Source organism: Mercenaria mercenaria, chromosome 6, assembly GCF_021730395.1.
Source record: "Mercenaria mercenaria strain notata chromosome 6, MADL_Memer_1, whole genome shotgun sequence".
NCBI classification, from domain to species: domain Eukaryota; kingdom Metazoa; phylum Mollusca; class Bivalvia; order Venerida; family Veneridae; genus Mercenaria; species Mercenaria mercenaria.
This window is the reverse complement of record NC_069366.1, coordinates 60,266,515-60,284,969: the sequence shown is the minus strand read 5'-3', so window position 1 is coordinate 60,284,969 and position 18,455 is coordinate 60,266,515. Positions and strand designations below refer to the sequence as shown.

The following is an 18,455-nucleotide window of genomic DNA, read 5'->3' as shown; positions in this document are numbered from 1 at the left end:
TTTCTTGCATGAACATATATAATGACACAAAGCAGCTTCTTTATTGGGCATACTATTGTCATACAGGTCAGAAACTAGAGTCTGGCCAAAGCAAAACAATGGTTAGTAATGTTTATAATATTTTGAAGCATAAAACACATTCATAACAATATAACAAAACTCAATGGAGAAAGGACCTGTTGTTTTTCTCTGTTAATGGGCAAACTATCATATAGTCTAACCCTGCATTAGCAGTCACCTGTATGCAGCGATGCCCTGCAAAGAACGATCAGCTTTAGGCCAGATCTGCTGGAATTTCCTATCAAATAAACTTTATATAGCGTGACCCTGTCTAATGTGGTCAGCCATAAACTCACACTATTACGGTCACTAAAATCCACACAGCATGTTTTCATTACTTTACCGATGTAAATACCTTCTCCGAAATATAAAACAGTCTAAAACGCCAAAATTGTGTTTGAAGAAATCCTATAGAAACGCATAGTGACAGTGTTATAGATCTTTGCTCTACATAAGCATGTGTATTATCCACAGCGTGGAGCTACAGTTTGCACTATAATGAAGTAACTTCCTTTTTTTTGTTGAAAACAATCATCTGAGAAATGGAAAAAAAAGACCAGTACGATTTTATAAAGTGATGACTCATTCCAAAATGTAGGATCTTGAACGATTTAAAAAACTACTTGTTTTCTCTGCTTGAAAGACTTTTGGTTGTATAAGTGAGCTATGACAGTGATAGTATAATTTATATAAGCTGGCTTTAGCTCAGTTGTGGTGAAAGTTTCACGCTTATTCGAATCAGTCTCGACTCCGCTTCTGGAATAACCTATAATGGTGTCACATTAGAAGATAGATAGATATCTTTATTGCCTCCAAAGATTGAAGAGTACATATTTTAATATAACATTTCAATTTACAAAGCACAATTACAAAACAATAGGTACAATATAAGTTCAATGTACAAATCACAATTGCATATTAAGATGAATATTGAATATCAATTCCAATTATAATTGAGATGCTAACATATATGTATATTATATCTACATATAGTAGTAACAGAAACCTGTATACATATGTGAGGAATAATAATTGCATCAAACGATTCGTAAAATCTGCGAATTTGTTAAGTTTTAAAAGCTTATCGAAACGAAATATAAGCATTTAGTTAACAAATATAAGCAGAAGAGATGTGTTAAATGAAAAATTGTAAATCATAGTGTACAGTGAAATCAACATTTAAACATGGTTAATAACTGTTAGATATGAATATTTTTTATATACATTTTTTTTTGTTTAAGGGGAAATGGGACAGTTGCCTATATGTTCACAGGCAAAAATTTTCCTACGGGCAGAATTTCTTTAAACTTTGTGTACTGACTGAGAATCAAGTTTAAAACGGAAATATGTATTAAAAATATAGGTACCCAGGCTTATCTTGAAATATCTGCCCTTGAAAGTCAGAAAACACTAAAAATCCAATTTTCAAGGGTAGATAATTCAAGGTCAAGGCAAATGAACTGTGTATTTTAGATTTTATTTCTGTTTCAGACTTTGCAGTCAGTATACAAAGTTTAAAGAAATTCGGTCCATGGGAAAGACTAGGACTTTGCGGTATCATTTTGTCATGTTCATAGTTAAGGACATTTGCAACAGTCTCTATATTGACATGGGGCAAAAATTTTCTTACAGAAGGTTTTTCTTCTTTAAACTGTTTTTTACTGACAGAGAATCAAATCAAAAACAGAAATATGAAATAAAACAAACCATAGGAACCCAGTCTTGGTCATGAATTATCTGCCTTTGAAAATCGGAAAATACTGAAAAAATCTACTTTCAAGGGCAGATTATTCAAGATCAAGCTTAAGTACCTATGACTTTTAATACATATTTCTGTTTTAAACTTGTTTCCCAGTCAGTACACAAAGTTTTAAGAAATTCTGCCCGTAGGAAATTCTTTGCCCTATATACATATAGGCAACTGTGACATTTCCCCTTAATTCAGGAAGGAAGTATGTTTTCGCAGTGTTTTTACTTAGAGCCTAAGTGCATTTTGCTTTTCTTTTATAGGCTGTGTGGAAAGACAAGTTTGGGTCCGTTTCGTACTATCTAAAACTAATGGAACAGTCCGATAAGAGTCTGAAAATAGAAGTTTCTGCATCTGATTCAAAGTCAACTTCCGCCACATCTCGACCGCCAAGCACTGAAGCAAAACAAACGAAAGACGACTCGGCTCGTGTAAACACTACATTATTAGAGAAATTAAAGTCTGAAATTCTATCAAATAATTCAGAACCTTTACTCACACTCTTTACGTCATGGAAGGATAGCCCAGAAAAATATTTAGTCCATAATTTAACGTTTTACAACTGGAAGGCGTTACGCCCATTTGTGATACCGGTGATTTTTACAAACGAGAGTTCAGTCGCAGAAGAATGCACGAGAAATGGCTGGGAAGCAAGGCATATCAGTGTGGCAGCAGCAGACGGCATTCCTGTTTTAAAATATATGTACAAAGATGTGATGGATAATTATAATTCTACATTTTACGCGTATAGTAACGGTGATATTTTATTTACTGATACCCTCATAAATACGTTACTTTATCTGAGAAATTCAAGTTTAGATTTAGATAAACCTGTAATGATGGTTGGTCAGAGAAGCAATGTCGATAATGTGACAGAATCCGAAGGATCTACTTGGGGTAATATCACAAAAATAGCGAAGGAGCGGGGTAAACTGTTCACCAGTTGGGCGGAGGACTACTTTATAACTCCGCGCTCATTTCCATGGAATGATATAGCGGAAGTTGTAATAGGGCGGAGAGCATACGATAACTGGTTGGTTTATAATTCTAGAAAATCCAAACATACTGTGATCGATAGTACAAAAACTCTTCTTGCTGTGCACCAGACGACAAAAGCTGGCAGTTTTGAAGGTCATGGCCATAAAAATAGAGACTATAATCACAATTTACTAGTGAAGATGTACAAACGTATAAAATATAACGCTGGCGTTATAGAATGTGTTGAAAAATATACAGCCTACGAAAACGGTATTGTTGTTGTTAAATCCAGAGTAGTTCACAAAGCATGCGCAGTTTGATAATAGGGCATGTACGTTCGCACCTCACCTATCACGCGATAAAACTATTAGGCGATTCCCACCTGCATGTAACTTGATTAATTACCAGCGGAGAACGACAACAATAAATATGACTATGACGAAGGGCTATTTTGCCAAGGGCTAGCTAATACCCTTACATCAAAATATTTGTTTGGTAGATGATGGGTTCACTTTGGGAATGGCTCAACTGCAACTTACTGAAACAATAGATGTAATTATCAAAGATAATTTATTGCATATATATGTAATATCATGTCTAAATATATCGATGCATAAAGACTAAGTGCAATTGAAGCAAATCAGTATTCATACAAACAAGTAAATGGTATAGAGTAACATATACATTGACAGTTTATAATTATTTACAGAAGCTTTCTTCATGACTAATTATTTATAGAATATACTATTTAGACGAGCTGCTCAAAGTTTATGTCACAAAGATCTAGGAATGAACATCATAACAGTACTAACCTGAAACAATAGGTGTAATTATCAAAGATAATTTATTGCATATATATGTAATATCATGTCTAAAATGTTAGCGGAGGGGGTAGCATAATAGGATAACGGGACTATTGGATGTATGACGTACAGGATCATTGTTCAGTATCATTTATCTTAAAGCTGTCACTCTTTTATAAAAGGATAGCTTTAAACAAAAAATTCAATAACCAATTTTAATTCACTTTATATTTCTATTTAGCTTTTTACTCTACGACATACTCCCCCCACTTAATGAAATGTCGTCCCGACATTTAACCCTAGATCAAAATTCAAATCATATATAGTCACTACTCACTTTATATAATAATGAAGTTCTTTTTGTCAATGGAGGAATCAGTCAAGCTCCTGTGGAGGTTCCTCAAGTGTATAACATATACTTAACGCAATTTTTACATAATTGTTAGAGCATCCTAAAAATTAACCTGTTTGTCAGTCTTGAAAAATGTCACATATTTTGAAATTCCTAAATTTAATTTTAGAAGAATAGAATTTTATTCATTTTACCACAACAGTCAATTTATACAAAAAATATGTTTATTTTTAAACTGAAAACGGAACGAGGTCGTAAACAGTCTTAAATGTTTCGATCCCATGTTTTATGTTGCTGATACCATTGTTATGGTTGTACTATTATTTTGTAATAACGTTTTTGTATGTCGTCATGACTGTATTCAGTTGATATAATTTGCGCTTATATGAAGTTCTTGTTTTATATATCCTGATCTACATAAGCGATCGAACATGGCGGACTGTTGAAATTTTGGGCAGTGAGCAAAGTTTGTCTCCTTTTCTATTTTCCATGTATTTAAATGATTTAGAAGAAAGTTTCGTAAATAGTAATATAGAAGGCATCGATGTTGACATGTTTAAGCTGTTTTTAATTTTATATGCTGATGATATTGTTATTTTTGCTTATTCTAAACAAGAATTACAAGCTGGTCTAAATGTTTTCTCTGAATATTGTAATAAATGGAAGCTTACAGTGAATGCATCAAAAACGAAAATCATGATATTTAGAAAAGGTGGTGTACTTCCTAGAGATTTACAGTTCTTTTACAGAAATGATGTTATTGAGATTGTAACTGAATTTACTTATCTAGGTGTTGTTTTTACAACAGGTGGCTCGTTTAATGAAGCACAACGCACCTTGTCGGGACAGGCAATGAAAGCTATATTTAAAATGAATAAATATCTTTGTAAGTTTGTTAATATATCTGTGAAACATAGACTTGATTTGTTTTATAAACTGATAATGCCAATTCTGAATTATAGTGCTGAAGTGTGGGGTTTTACTAATAGCATGGCAATAGAAAGAGTACATATGGCATTTTGTAAAAGAGTTTTATGTGTTAAGAAATCTACTCAAAACGATTTTGTATACGGCGAATTGGGTAGAATATCTTGTCAAACAAAACGTTTTTATAGTGTTATAAAATACTGGGTAAAAATACTACACCTTGACAGTATTAAATATGTTAAAATAGTGTATAATATGTTAAAATCTGACATTGATATATATCCAAACAAGCCTAACTGGTGTTCACTTGTTAAGAATTTATTATGTACTTTAGGATTCTATGATGCCTGGTATTTCCAGACCGTTGGTGATATTGATGTGTTGTTACTACAAGTTTTAACAAAGACTTACTGATCAATTTGTTCAAAACTGGCACGCTAGATTAGAAAACTCTAGTAGGGCTCTATTTTATAGAAATGTTGCAATATTTCAGTTTCAACCTTATTTGGATACTGTTGAAGTAAGTAAATTTCGTAACTCTTTAATCAAATTAAGAATGACATCACATAGGCTACATATCGAAACTGGACGTTGGATTAAACCAATTAGCACACCTGTAGGTGATAGAAAATGTACTGTATGCAATGCTTTAGAGGATGAGTTCCACTTTGTATTAGAATGTCAAATATATAATGAACTAAGAATACAGTTGATACCGAATATGTATAGGTTACGCCCAAATATGCAAATGTTTGTATCACTATAAATACAGAAAATGTTAAAATCCAGAAAAAATTGGCAAAATATGTATATTATGCCTTCGAAAATAGACAAAACAGCTTATATGCTAATAATTAAAGTTTATGTCACATGTACATGTTTATATATTAATTTGTGTTTAAGTTAACTGTGTATTATCTGTAGTGTTGTATTTTCGTACATTGTTAAGCGTAACTTCAATATTACAGGCAATGTATATCCCGAATCTCTCTCTTTTGACATAAAATAGCAAATAATTCGGGTCTTATAAACTTAATAATTATGCTTATTGTTTATAAGTCCAGACCGATCTTATATTTCATTTCGTTAAGATCAGTCTGGACTAGTACTAGTACCCTGTACTAGAAGCTTACATGAAAATTTAATCGATGCTGAAGAAAAACTCATCAACTAGTCATGGTAATATAAAAATTGTATGTACATTCTCCATTAAAATTTGTTTATAATGAGAATATGCTATGAATGTTTGCCATGTTCATTTTATATGTTTATATGTAAATGCCTCATGGACCATATGGTCCAATGGTTTTTTTCTGAAATAAACTTAAAACTTAAAAACTTATATTCAGAATTTTTGTTTTGCGGAGCAAGTTATTGTTACTGCAAACTTTTTTTGTTGAGCAATATAGTCAGATTTATTGCAGGGATGTTTCTTGTTAAAACTATTTAATATGGTAATTTTATAAGGTTTTTGGTTCATTTTTAGTCACAATTATGTAAGATTCCTACTTTTGTTAATTAAAAGTAAACATTTATTGAATGGTTTGCCGGTCAATAGTTAAGACTACAGATCAGCAAACCATTCAGTGTGCGTATCATTAATACATGACATAAGAATTTCATTTGTACATTTTTTTTATTTTACATTTTTTGATTTCTTAGTCTAGTAAACATTCGTCATTAAAGCACAATTCACGGACGGGTGATTCATGTAAGACGTCTCTCATGTAATAAAAACTTGGACATCAGGCAATAGTTTTTAACTGTTGACCGGCAAGCCATTAAACAATTTTTGCCATTATGACGATTGAATTTGTAAATCATAGATTATCGTTTTCAATGACTGAGTTGAGTGCGGTCGTTTTCGGCCTGCTTGGAACTTAGTATTTTACTGTTTACTTATCTTTACCTAAATTATTTTATCAATGTCACTGGAACAATCTTATCAAATATATTTAACTTGGCTAAATAAACTGAATATGCACAGCTGCATGTCATAAAAGCCATTTGTTACTGACAATACATTTTCATACAGTGTTCAATTAAAATCTAAAACCAAGTTATTAAAACAATAAATTCACGACCCGGTTGTAAAGATTCAAGATTTTCAGAAATTCGCTTTTTGTAAGACGTTAGCAAACCATCGGGAATCCCTAGTGTTTTCATAGCCGTGGGTGACCATTCCTTTAGCTGAGGTAACTGTGGCGACGGAATTCTATTTTAAAAAAAGACCAACATGCAATTTATGGACAAAGTTGTGAAAACATTTTAGTCACAAATTTTGCTTACTATGTTAAAACATGTTGGAATTATTTGAATATACATATATTTGCAACAGAAGGATTAAATTGCAATAATGAATAAAAGGCTACTGGCCATCATTTACAACACATAGATAGAAGTAGCACACCTGTGTAGTAGGGAGTCGAATTCAAACAATGAAGATCTGAAAGATACAGTGGATTATTTTTCATTAGCACGTGTTATGATTAGCACGTGTTATGCGTGCCATTTTATATTAATTGCTCGCATGCAGGTAAAATTAGTGATTTTTGAAGTTTGTTAAGGCTTGCACTTGGTAAAAAGGAATTTTAAAAACGAAAACACCGGAAACACTGTTTATTTTTTCCCTTATCAAGTTTGACTGAATACAGTATATATTTGAATATTGTGTTGTCAAGGGAGACGGGTTCTGGGTTCAAGGTCATAAACTAAGTGTGAAGATCAATTTTAAAACTGGTTGCTTCTGATGCTGGTCTTCTCTGATGAAAGCGTACAAAAATGTCAAAGACAGGTTATCAATTTAAATGTTTTTACATTATACATGGGACCAAACTATTTTGTTTATAGAGAGCCCATACTTCCTGCATACAAACTAAGTCTTGTAAAATGTGCTTTTAAATGGACAGGCCTCCAGTTGAAAATGAAAATTTCATTTTTTTTACAAAAGTAGACAGCAGTTGATATTAGATATCGAAAATGATAACCCAGAATTATTAATGTGTATCATATAAAATACAGCTATATTTCTTCGACTTTGCATCAAATTTGAATAGCGTTACTGACAGTTTTGAGAGATATTTTTACATATCTGTATCAAAACAGTGTTTTTATAGATAAAAAGTGTTTAAAATGTACAGCATTATTTTGTTTTTCTTTTTATTGCATTTACTATTTAATGAAAGCATTAATTTTGTTTTTCAAATTTCTAAAATAATTGACATAAATCTGCAGACGTGCAGCTTTAATCTTGTTATACCAGAAATATTTTATATTTGAGTGGTTAAATTGATTGATGTTTTATTGTATATTAGATCTATATAATACAGAGAATGGAGGTCTTTCAATACGACAAATAAAGTTTTATTAATTGTATACTGTGTATTTGTATTGTTATAAATGATCTGCAGCGATGTTCATTGGGACAGAAGAATTTACTGCTTTTTTATTTTTTTGCTTGTTTTTGTTTTTTTTGCATAGTGTCGGGAACTTTTATGTTTTGTGCACAATGTTTTGGGCTGGGAAGGAGAAGGGGCGTTTACAAAGTTTTGGAATGGGAAGGAAAAGGTGCATTTACAGTGGTTTTGACCAATGATCGGGAGCATTTATGTTTTGGACTCAGAAGATGGAGGTTTGTGGTATTTTGATGTTGCTGCTGCAATCTATAATAGGAATGGTGATTGTTGGTAGAAAAAAAATCAAATTTAAGTTCACGTGAGACTGGTAGTTATACTTTTGATGATGGGGATCATGATGATTTATTTTATATAATCATGTTTACAACAAAAACTATTGATTGCTGTTTGTGTCTTTAAGATGAAAATGTATATTGCCAATTATGTTACCGTCATCATTATCGTCATCATTGATATCCTGAAAACCAATTTATCACCCTGACAGACAGAATCATTCAACACTCTAAAAGAAAGAAATTGTCTAAATTTCAATCATCACCATTATCATTAACAACAATACAAACACCTATAGTCCTCGTCAACAACAATAACATCAATAAACCGTTTTCTTCCAACCACAACTGTTTTTTATTTTGTTCATCAGCAATAACATCAGAAAAACTAATGATAAAAATGATGTAATGACAGATCATAATGATGATAATAATGATGATGAAAGTGTTAATGATGACTGGTGATTGTGATGATGATATTAATGATGATTATATTGGTAATGATAGCAATGATTACATGGTGTTATTGTTGTTGGTGATGGCGATGACGGTGGTGGTGGTGGTGGTGGTGATAAAGATGATAATATTTATGACAAAGGTAGTGATGATGATCTAAACGATGGTGGTGCTGCTGGTGATGATAGTGTTTGTAATGATGATTGTCGTTTGGTTGTGATGATAGCGGTGATGATAATGATAGTCGTGGTGGTGATAAAAATGAAGATGATGATAACTGTTGTAGTGGTTGTGATGATAGTGGTGATGATGGTGATGATCATGATGATGACATTCTAATCACAAGCTTTCCAGTTCAATATTGGTAATACAATATTGATGCTAATGTTACTGATGATGATGTTACTGATGACGATGTTACTGATGGTGATGTTACTGATGATGATGTTACTGACGGTGATGTTACTGACGGTGATGTTACTGATGACGATGTTACTGATGGTGATGTTACTGACGGTGATGTTACTGATGACGATGTTACTGATGGTGATGTTACTGATGATGATGTTACTGACGGTGATGTTACTGATGGTGATGTTACTGATGGTGATGTTTCTGATGATGATGTTACTGATGATGATGTTACTGATGATGATGTTACTGATGACGATGTTACTGATGATGATGTTACTGATGATGATGTTACTGATGGTGATGTTACTGACGGTGATGTTACTGATGGTGATGTTACTGATGATGATGTTACTGATGGTGATGTTACTGATGGTGATGTTACTGACGGTGATGTTACTGATGGTGATGTTACTGATGACGATGTTACTGATGGTGATGTTACTGACGGTGATGTTACTGATGGTGATGTTACTGATGATGATGTTACTGATGGTGATGTTACTGACGGTGATGTTACTGATGACGATGTTACTGATGATGATGTTACAGATGGTGATGTTAATGACGGTGATGTTACTGACGGTGATGTTACTGACGGTGATGTTACTGATGGTGATGTTACTGATGATGATGTTACTGATGGTGATGTTACTGACGGTGATGTTACTGACGGTGATGTTACTGATGATGATGTTACTGATGATGATGTTACTGATGGTGATGTTACTGATGACGATGTTACTGATGGTGATGTTACTGATGATGATGTTACTGACGGTGATGTTACTGATGGTGATGTTACTGATGGTGATGTTACTGATGACGATGTTACTGACGGTGATGTTACTGACGGTGATGTTACTGATGGTGATGTTACTGATGGTGATGTTACTGATGACGATGTTACTGATGGTGATGTTACTGATGATGATGTTACTGACGGTGATGTTACTGATGATGATGATGATGTTACTGATGGTGATGTTACTGACGGTGATGTTACTGACGGTGATGTTACTGATGATGATGTTACTGATGATGATGTTACTGATGATGATGTTACTGACGGTGATGTTACTGACGGTGATGTTACTGATGATGATGTTACTGATGATGATGTTACTGATGATGATGTTACTGACGGTGATGTTACTGACGGTGATGTTACTGATGATGATGTTACTGATGACGATGTTACTGATGATGATGTTACTGACGGTGATGTTACTGATGACGATGTTACTGATGGTGATGTTACTGATGGTGATGTTACTGACGGTGATGTTACTGATGATGATGTTACTGATGACGATGTTACTGATGATGATGTTACTGATGATGATGTTACTGACGGTGATGTTACTGATGACGATGTTACTGATGACGATGTTACTGATGACGATGTTACTGATGATGATGTTACTGATGACGATGTTACTGATGATGATGTTACAGATGATGATGTTACTGACGGTGATGTTACTGATGGTGATGTTACTGATGACGATGTTACTGATGATGATGTTACTGATGGTGATGTTACTGATGACGATGTTACTGATGATGATGTTACTGATGGTGATGTTACTGATGATGATGTTACTGACGGTGATGTTACTGATGACGATATTACTGATGGTGATGTTACTGATGATGATGTTACTGACGGTGATGTTACTGATGATGATGCTACTGATGATGATGTTACTGACGGTGATGTTACTGACGGTGAAGTTACTGATGATGATGTTACTGATGACGATGTTACTGATGATGATGTTCTGTTACTGATGATGATGTTACTTATGATGATGTTACTGATGGTGATGTTACTGACGGTGATGTTACTGACGGTGATGTTACTGATGATGATGTTACTGATGGTGATGTTACTGACGGTGATGTTACTGACGGTGATGTTACTGATGATGATGCTACTGATGATGATGTTACTGATGGTGATGTTTCTGATGATGATGTTACTGACGGTGATGTTACTGATGATGATGTTACTGATGATACCGATGGTGATGTTACTGATGATGATGATGATGTTACTGATGATGATGTTACTGATGATACTGATGGTGATGTTACTGATGGTGATGTTACTGATGATGATGATGATGATACTGATGGTTATGTTACTGATGATGATGATGATGTTACTGATGATGATGTTACTGATGGTGATGTTACTGACGGTGATGTTACTGACGGTGATGTTACTGATGATGATGTTACTGATGATGATGTTACTGATGGTGATGTTACTGATGATGATGTTACTGATGGTGATGTTACTGATGATGATGTTACTGATGATAATGATGATTTAAAAATTAAAACCTAATATACAGTTATAACAGTTAATTGAAGCTCCACTTCACAATACATATTTTAATTGCACTTCCATTATCACAAACATAAATAATCTTCATCAATAACAACAATATAATTCATCATCATTATCATATACATGACATTTTATTTCACTGACAACATTGTAATGAAAATATCAACATCGCTATCAAAATCATCCTCCAAAACATCCTGTCACCGAAATCACCATCAGCATCATCACCAGCAGCAGCAATAAAAAATAAAAATATAATCATCATAAAAAGGGGCATAACTTCATGTCATTCTTTTGCTTCCCTTTCTCAGTTCATAAACATGATAACATCATCATCATCATGCTATTAACATCACCAGCTGTATTTTCATCATCAGCATTATTAAAACCATTGACAAATTAACATCAGCATACTTCTCATAAACATGATCATCAGATAATGCTACAGAAACTATCATCATCATCATTATCATCATTATCATCATCATTAGCTGCGCAATGTCGAACATTCTCTTTCCATCACTTTCCTCTTTATGACCTTCATTATGTTATCAACATACCTGATATGAAAAAATAATGGCCCTATGTCATCTTTAAACTATGAAATGTGGTCATAAGAACTACTGTTTAATATTCAGAGTAAGTGATAACACTGCTTTTGTTCTAAATTGCACTTTTGTTTTAATAGATTTACCAGGTTTCATGAAAACAATATCTTGAACATTTAAAGTTATTGTAGAATCGGAATAAATGGTGGCATACTTATTCTCCATATTTCCCTCTGCTTCATGAATATATCTCTTGTACTTTTGAAGTTACCGCGATTTACCCGTAAGCGGCTGACAAACGGACAAAGTAACCTGATAAACTTACATGTAATACTATTGAACGTGGCCTTTTTCCATGGTCTTGTTTTACTCCTTTTGTGATTGAAGTCACAAAATATTAAAAATTCAAGATGTTTACACTCTAGATATACGACTGTCTCTCAACTGTTGGCTTGTTAAAGTTAGGCATATCACAGCTATGTCTAGGATTACAAGATAACATGGTCGTAGTTTCTCTAAAGTGTTCCTTCTAAAATGATTTTGTTAAAACGTTTAGACATTTCCCTTTGATCAAATAAACAAGAAACATTAAAAGACAGTAAAACATTTTACCCTGTAAACATCAGCTTCAATAATAGCGAACTTTTATGTATTCAGTTTTATGTACAATGTTGCCAAGCATAGTAAAATATTCCATATAGCAAATACCTACCCTCTAACATCTTTCCACTTCATTATTTTTCCAATCACTTATTCATGTAGCTTGAAAGAATTGGTTAGAATCGGCTGAAAATGTACGTGACACCTCTTCTATAATATGGTAGACCCGGCAGTTTCAAAAGCGCATCTTTACAAGTTATGATATTATTTTTGAAACAAATAATAACTTTCAATTGATTTTTCTTTTTCTGCGGTTATTGTTCAGTGCTCAATCATTATGAATACAACAACAGCTTCTATGTTATTGTTATCTTTCATGTCACACACATTGTATTTTGTTTTCCTCTAAAACGTTTTTATTACGCCCTTCCACCAACATTATTCTCATTAATTATTATATTCTATAAACCGAAGTTAATAACAATAGTACGAAAGCCCCACCCCCACTCCCTCCTTTGATTTTCAAAAATCAAGAATAGCATGGAGTGGAGTCATGGCGTGAGATTCTGGAGTGAAAAAATGAGTGAGATTTTGGAGTAAAAAAAAATGAGTGAGATTTTGGAGTAGAAAAAATGAGTGAGATTTTGGAGTAAAAAAATGAGTGAGATTTTGGAGTAAAAAAAAATTGAGTGAGATTTTGGAGTAAAAAAAAATGAGTGAGATTTTGGAGTAGAAAAATGAGTGAGATTTTGGAGTGACAAGGCAGTCTAAAAGACAGCTAAATCCCCCGCCACTGCTATGGATAGTGAAAGGGTAAACATTTGATTTTAGCTGTGACCTTGACCTTGAACTGACATGGCTGACTCATGAATTCTGCACAACGTCTTGATGAGGTGATCATTTGACTGACCCAAGTTTCATGAAAATCCTTCAAGGGGTTTAGGAGATACAGAGCTGAAACCTTTGACCTTCAGTTATTACCTTGACCTTGAGTTGACATGGCTGACTCATGAGTTCTTGATGAGGTAATCATTTGACCCAAGTTTGATGAAAATCCTTCAAGGGGTTTAGGAGATACAGAGTGGACACAAAATGGAAGGCTCAAAGCTTCGACCCTTAGTTGTGACCTTGACCTTGAGCTGGCATGGTTGACTCATAATTTCTGCTCATCGTTTTGATGAGGTAATCATTTTACCCAAGTTTTATAAAATTCCTTCAAGGGGTTTATGAGATATAGAGCGGACACAAAATGGCAGGCTCAAACCTTTGACCTTGACCTTGAACCGACAAGGCTGACTCATAGGTTCAGCACATCGTCTTGATGAGGTGATCATTTGACCCAAGTTTCATGAAAATCCTTCAAGGGGTTTAGGAGATATGGACCGGACACGATTTTGTTACGGACGGAAGGACGGACGCAGACCATTCCTATAATCCCTCCGCCACGGCGGGGGATTACAAATCATATGTTTCGTCTTTCTTTTCGTATCAGATATATTGATTACATAAAGGAGGAAAGTGGTGAAGGAGAATGTTGTTTGAAACAGCGAAGCTGCTGATGATGATGGTGATGATTGATGATGATGGCGACTATGACAGTTTTTGTAGTGTTTTTGATGATGATGTTCATGCGAAGTATGCTGATATTACTTTGTCAGTGTTTTATAATGCTGATGATGAAAATGGAGCTGATGATGTTAATCGCACTGACGATGATGATGTTGTTGTTTTTTTAATTGAGAAAGGGAGGGAAAAGAATGACATGTAGTTATGCCGCTTCAATATGATGATTTTGTTTTTATTTTTTTATTGCTGCTGCTGCTGCCGATGATGACAATGATGATGACTTTTATGACAGGATGCTTTTGATGATGATGTTGATAGCGATGAAGATATTTTCATTACAATGTTGTCAGGGAAATAAGAATGGCATGTATATGATAATAATGATGAATTATATTGTTGTTATTGATGAAAATTAGTATTGATGTTTGTGATGATGAAAGTGTAATTGAAACATTTGTTTTGAAGCGATGCTTTAACTAAATGTAATAATTGTATATTAGGTTGTTTTTTAAATCATCATCATCATTAACAATAGCATCAGAAAATGGTATTTTTACCAATATTGAACTTGAAAATATAATATAAACATTAAACTTGTTTATATTATACATCGAACACACTGGGCTTATCAATGCAAGTTACGGCATTATTCAACTGGTACATGCTTAGGTACTCCTTTATCAGCGATCTAATTACAATGTCTTCTGACCAGAAATGTTCTTGAAAGATGACAGGCAATGATAAATATTATTTTTCTCTTGCTATGGAAAAAGGACCATTAGAAGGTTTTAAGGTCAATTGTTTTGTCATTTCACATCTATTTCAGTTGTTACACTTGCAAATTGTTTCTAAGTGTGTGCCTTATAAAATCCTTTCATTATGTATTTTTTTATGCTTTGACATGTTGAAGTGTCACAAAAACTTGAAAAACATTATTTTAATAATAATAATCATCATCATCACCACCACCACTATCATCATATCCACAAGAACCATCATCATCTCTATTTTTATCACCACCACTACTATCACCAGCATCACTACTATCAACACAACCATAACAACAATTATCATCATTTCAAATACTATCATCATTAGCAGCACCACCATCATCAAGATCATCATCATCAACAACATTATCACCTTCACACCACCATGATATTATATACCACCATCATCATCACCAATAACATGATCGTTATCATTACTATTGTAATCATCATTAACATTATCATCACAATCACCACTGTCATCATTACCACTGTTATAATTATCATCATCACAATCATCAACATCATCTCTCATTACATCATCATCGTTAGTTCTACTGATGTTTTTGCTGTTGAACAAGATGAGAAACAGATTTCAGGGGAAGATAATGGTTTGTTGTTGTTATTGTTGTTGATGATGGTTTGTATTAATAAATGTAATAAATTGGTTTTCAGAATATCAATGATGATGATAAGGACGGTTACATAATTGATGATATACGTTTTCATCCTAAAGACACGAACAACAATCAATAGTATTTGTTGTAAACAATCATATAAAACAAATCATCATCATCATTCCCATAATCAAAAGTATAACTACCAGTCTCTCGTTATATCAAATTTGATTTTTCATACGAACAATCACCATTCATATTACAAATGTATAATTGGCAACAGCAACAGCAACATACATTAATCATTATTGTATTTCATCTTATGAAATTTCACCAATAAACCAATAACATCACTACATTTAATCTTAATAACTTTTCAAACTTTTAAGGAAGTGGCTATTACTACGGTCCCGTAAGAATAGCCTCACAGGCTATTCCTACGGCCCTAAAGACAGTTTTGTATGTCCATCTTGAATTGCATTGTACTGAATTAATTCAAATGGTATATTTTCGAACAAATTGTTTACTTTTCAGTATCACATCGAGAGAAAGGAAGTGATTTCGAATACAGGAAAAGGCTAATTTATGTCTATGTGTAATATTGTTGTCATCAAATCATATATATGTAAAGATATATGCAACAAATCATGTAATGATAATAGTGTGAGTAATAAATATGTCATTATTCTAAGTTTACAACATGTTTTGAATATCATGTTACACGTTGTATGTTCCCTTATCGGTGATAAGGCATCCCCGAGGTATGGCATGGATGTAGTTTAATACAGCTATTCAACTGGATAGAGTTGAAAGCCGTTATTTAACTATAACAAAATGTGCTTTCTGTAACTAATACACTCTATGTGATGACAACAATATTGCCCATTTGACATATAAATTAGCCTTTTCCTATATTCGAACTCACTTCCTCTAAATGTGATACTGAAAAGTAAACATTTTGTTCGAAAATATATCAGTTGAATTATTTCAGTACAATGCAATACAAGATGGACATACAAAACTGTCTTTAGAGCCGTAGGAATAGCCACCTGTGGGCTATTTCACTGTTCTTACGGGAGAGCCGTAGGAATAGCCTGTGAGGCTATTCGTACGGGACCGTAGGAATAGTCACTTCCAACTTTTAATGAAAAGCTATATGTATTAACTTTGGCTCCAAAATCTCACTTTAAAATTAGTCTCTAAGATCTCATTCCAGACTTCACTCCCAGCCACCACTCCGTATTATGTCATATGCCGTTTAGAATGTTGAGATTAGGTAGCAGGGTACACTTCGAATTTTGGCCCCCGTCAATATTTGTTATAAATAGAACTTCGTGATTTTGGATGTCTGTAAATTAAGGCGAAAGATAATGATTATTAATTCTTTAGAAAATTTATACAGCCGATACATGTAAGATTCTGATGTCAGTTGGAAAACTAACTGCTGGTAGCTTTGTATGATCAATGAGACACCTTTTCGCGGAAAAATTCAAATCACGGAAGGGTTCTGTGCTTTTTGATTGATACTCGGTAACATTTTCGCTATTTTGTGAAAAAACGAGCTGGATGGGCCCCCATTCCGTTTATATCCTGACGTTCAGTAAGGACTACTAAATTGAGAAATGCTATTAAATTGGGCATGGTTCTTGCAGCGGTATCATTGCAGGCTGTTCAAAACGTGCAAAATTGATGATTTTGGCATGCTGTTTTTCATGGATGGTGTAAACCTTTCGTTTTGATAACTTCCTTTATTCTTGTATGAAAATCCTGATCTTGCCATTAATTAAAAGCACAAAACATGCACGCAATTTATAAAATGGCCACCCTGATTCTGCTCATAAGGTAAGTGCAATATTGCGACTCGCTACATGTAAGACCATCCGTGCCCAAAATTTTCGCATCTAAGTGTACCCTGCTACCTTAATTACAGATAGAGTGTCTTGTGAGTCGGTGTACAGCTAGCAGACGGTGGACAAAAAGTTTATCAGAGTATCTGTAATATGCATCTCTATTTGGTTTTAAGTCAAAATAACAACAAAATATATGCCATAGGGCAATGCAGTCCAGCTTGTAATGGTTGAAAAGCTCTCTTTAAAAAACAAACGTTATATCAAACATGAACAAGCACTTGTAAAATATATACTAGTATTGTTCTTGCAACAGAAACTGAACATGTATGGGTTTTACATTACATCAACACAATTTTATGTCATATGTCGCCTTTCAAGTATTGTGGAGGTAGGCTCTTGTCCGTCTTGGCATTATTTCATATTATGTTGGTACGTCCATAGCCGTTCCGAAAGCCAGCCGGATGACTTCCTCATATGAAAGAATTCTTTACAAATTCTTAACAGTTCAGTCTGTTTTGGTAAAAAAATAAGCTGCTATTGAAAATGCTGGAGCCTTTGTGCCAGAGTTGTAAATGTCAATATTTTTTTTTATCTCATCAACGTTTCGGCTAACGCCTTCGTCAGGATAATTCACATACAAATATAAACAACGGACGTGACGTAAAACTGATAACGTAACGTCAAAGGGCGAGAAATGCAAATACATATATATCTATTAGGTAC

General features: G+C 33.7%; 3 protein-coding genes across 5 annotated transcripts in view; all 3 read left to right on the top strand.

Moving 5' to 3' along the window:
• LOC123548761 (uncharacterized) overlaps positions 1 to 8,242 on the top strand; it is a 45,542-nt gene extending 37,300 nt beyond the window's left edge. Inside the window, exon 4 of the transcript XR_008371380.1 lies at positions 6,335 to 8,242. The gene's annotated coding sequence lies outside the window, so the exon portion shown is untranslated. The remainder of the gene's footprint in view (positions 1 to 6,334) is intronic.
• LOC123548760 (uncharacterized) overlaps positions 1 to 18,455 on the top strand; it is a 169,156-nt gene that overhangs the window by 15,057 nt on the left and 135,644 nt on the right. For 2 of the 3 annotated variants that reach the window (XM_045336294.2, XM_045336292.2), the window contains exon 3: positions 2,071 to 5,252. The exons of the other annotated variant lie outside the window; for it this stretch is intronic. In XM_045336294.2, the coding sequence (XP_045192229.2) occupies positions 2,071 to 3,105 (1,035 nt within the window). In that variant the 3' untranslated portion in view covers positions 3,106 to 5,252. Of the gene's footprint in view, positions 1 to 2,070; positions 5,253 to 18,455 lie in introns of those variants that run through there. 3 annotated transcript variants of the gene reach the window in all.
• On the top strand, positions 9,010 to 11,778 carry LOC128557924 (serine-aspartate repeat-containing protein F-like). Its single transcript, XM_053546587.1, has 3 exons — positions 9,010 to 9,153; positions 9,491 to 11,308; positions 11,341 to 11,778. The coding sequence occupies exons 1-3, from the start codon at positions 9,010 to 9,012 to the stop codon at positions 11,776 to 11,778; spliced, it is 2,400 nt and encodes a 799-aa protein (XP_053402562.1).

What these genes read in the sequence shown, in the direction of transcription:
- LOC128557924 (XM_053546587.1), top strand. Translation starts at nt 9,010, where the DNA reads ATGACTGGTGATTGTGATGATGATATTAATGATGATTATATTGGTAAT. An exon ending in TGATAATATTTATGACAAAG is followed by an intron (nt 9,154 to 9,490) that starts GTAGTGATGATG and finishes GACGGTGATGTT; the next exon opens with ACTGATGACGATGTTACTGA. An exon ending in TGATGATGATGTTACTGATG is followed by an intron (nt 11,309 to 11,340) that starts GTGATGTTACTG and finishes GTTACTGACGGT; the next exon opens with GATGTTACTGATGATGATGC.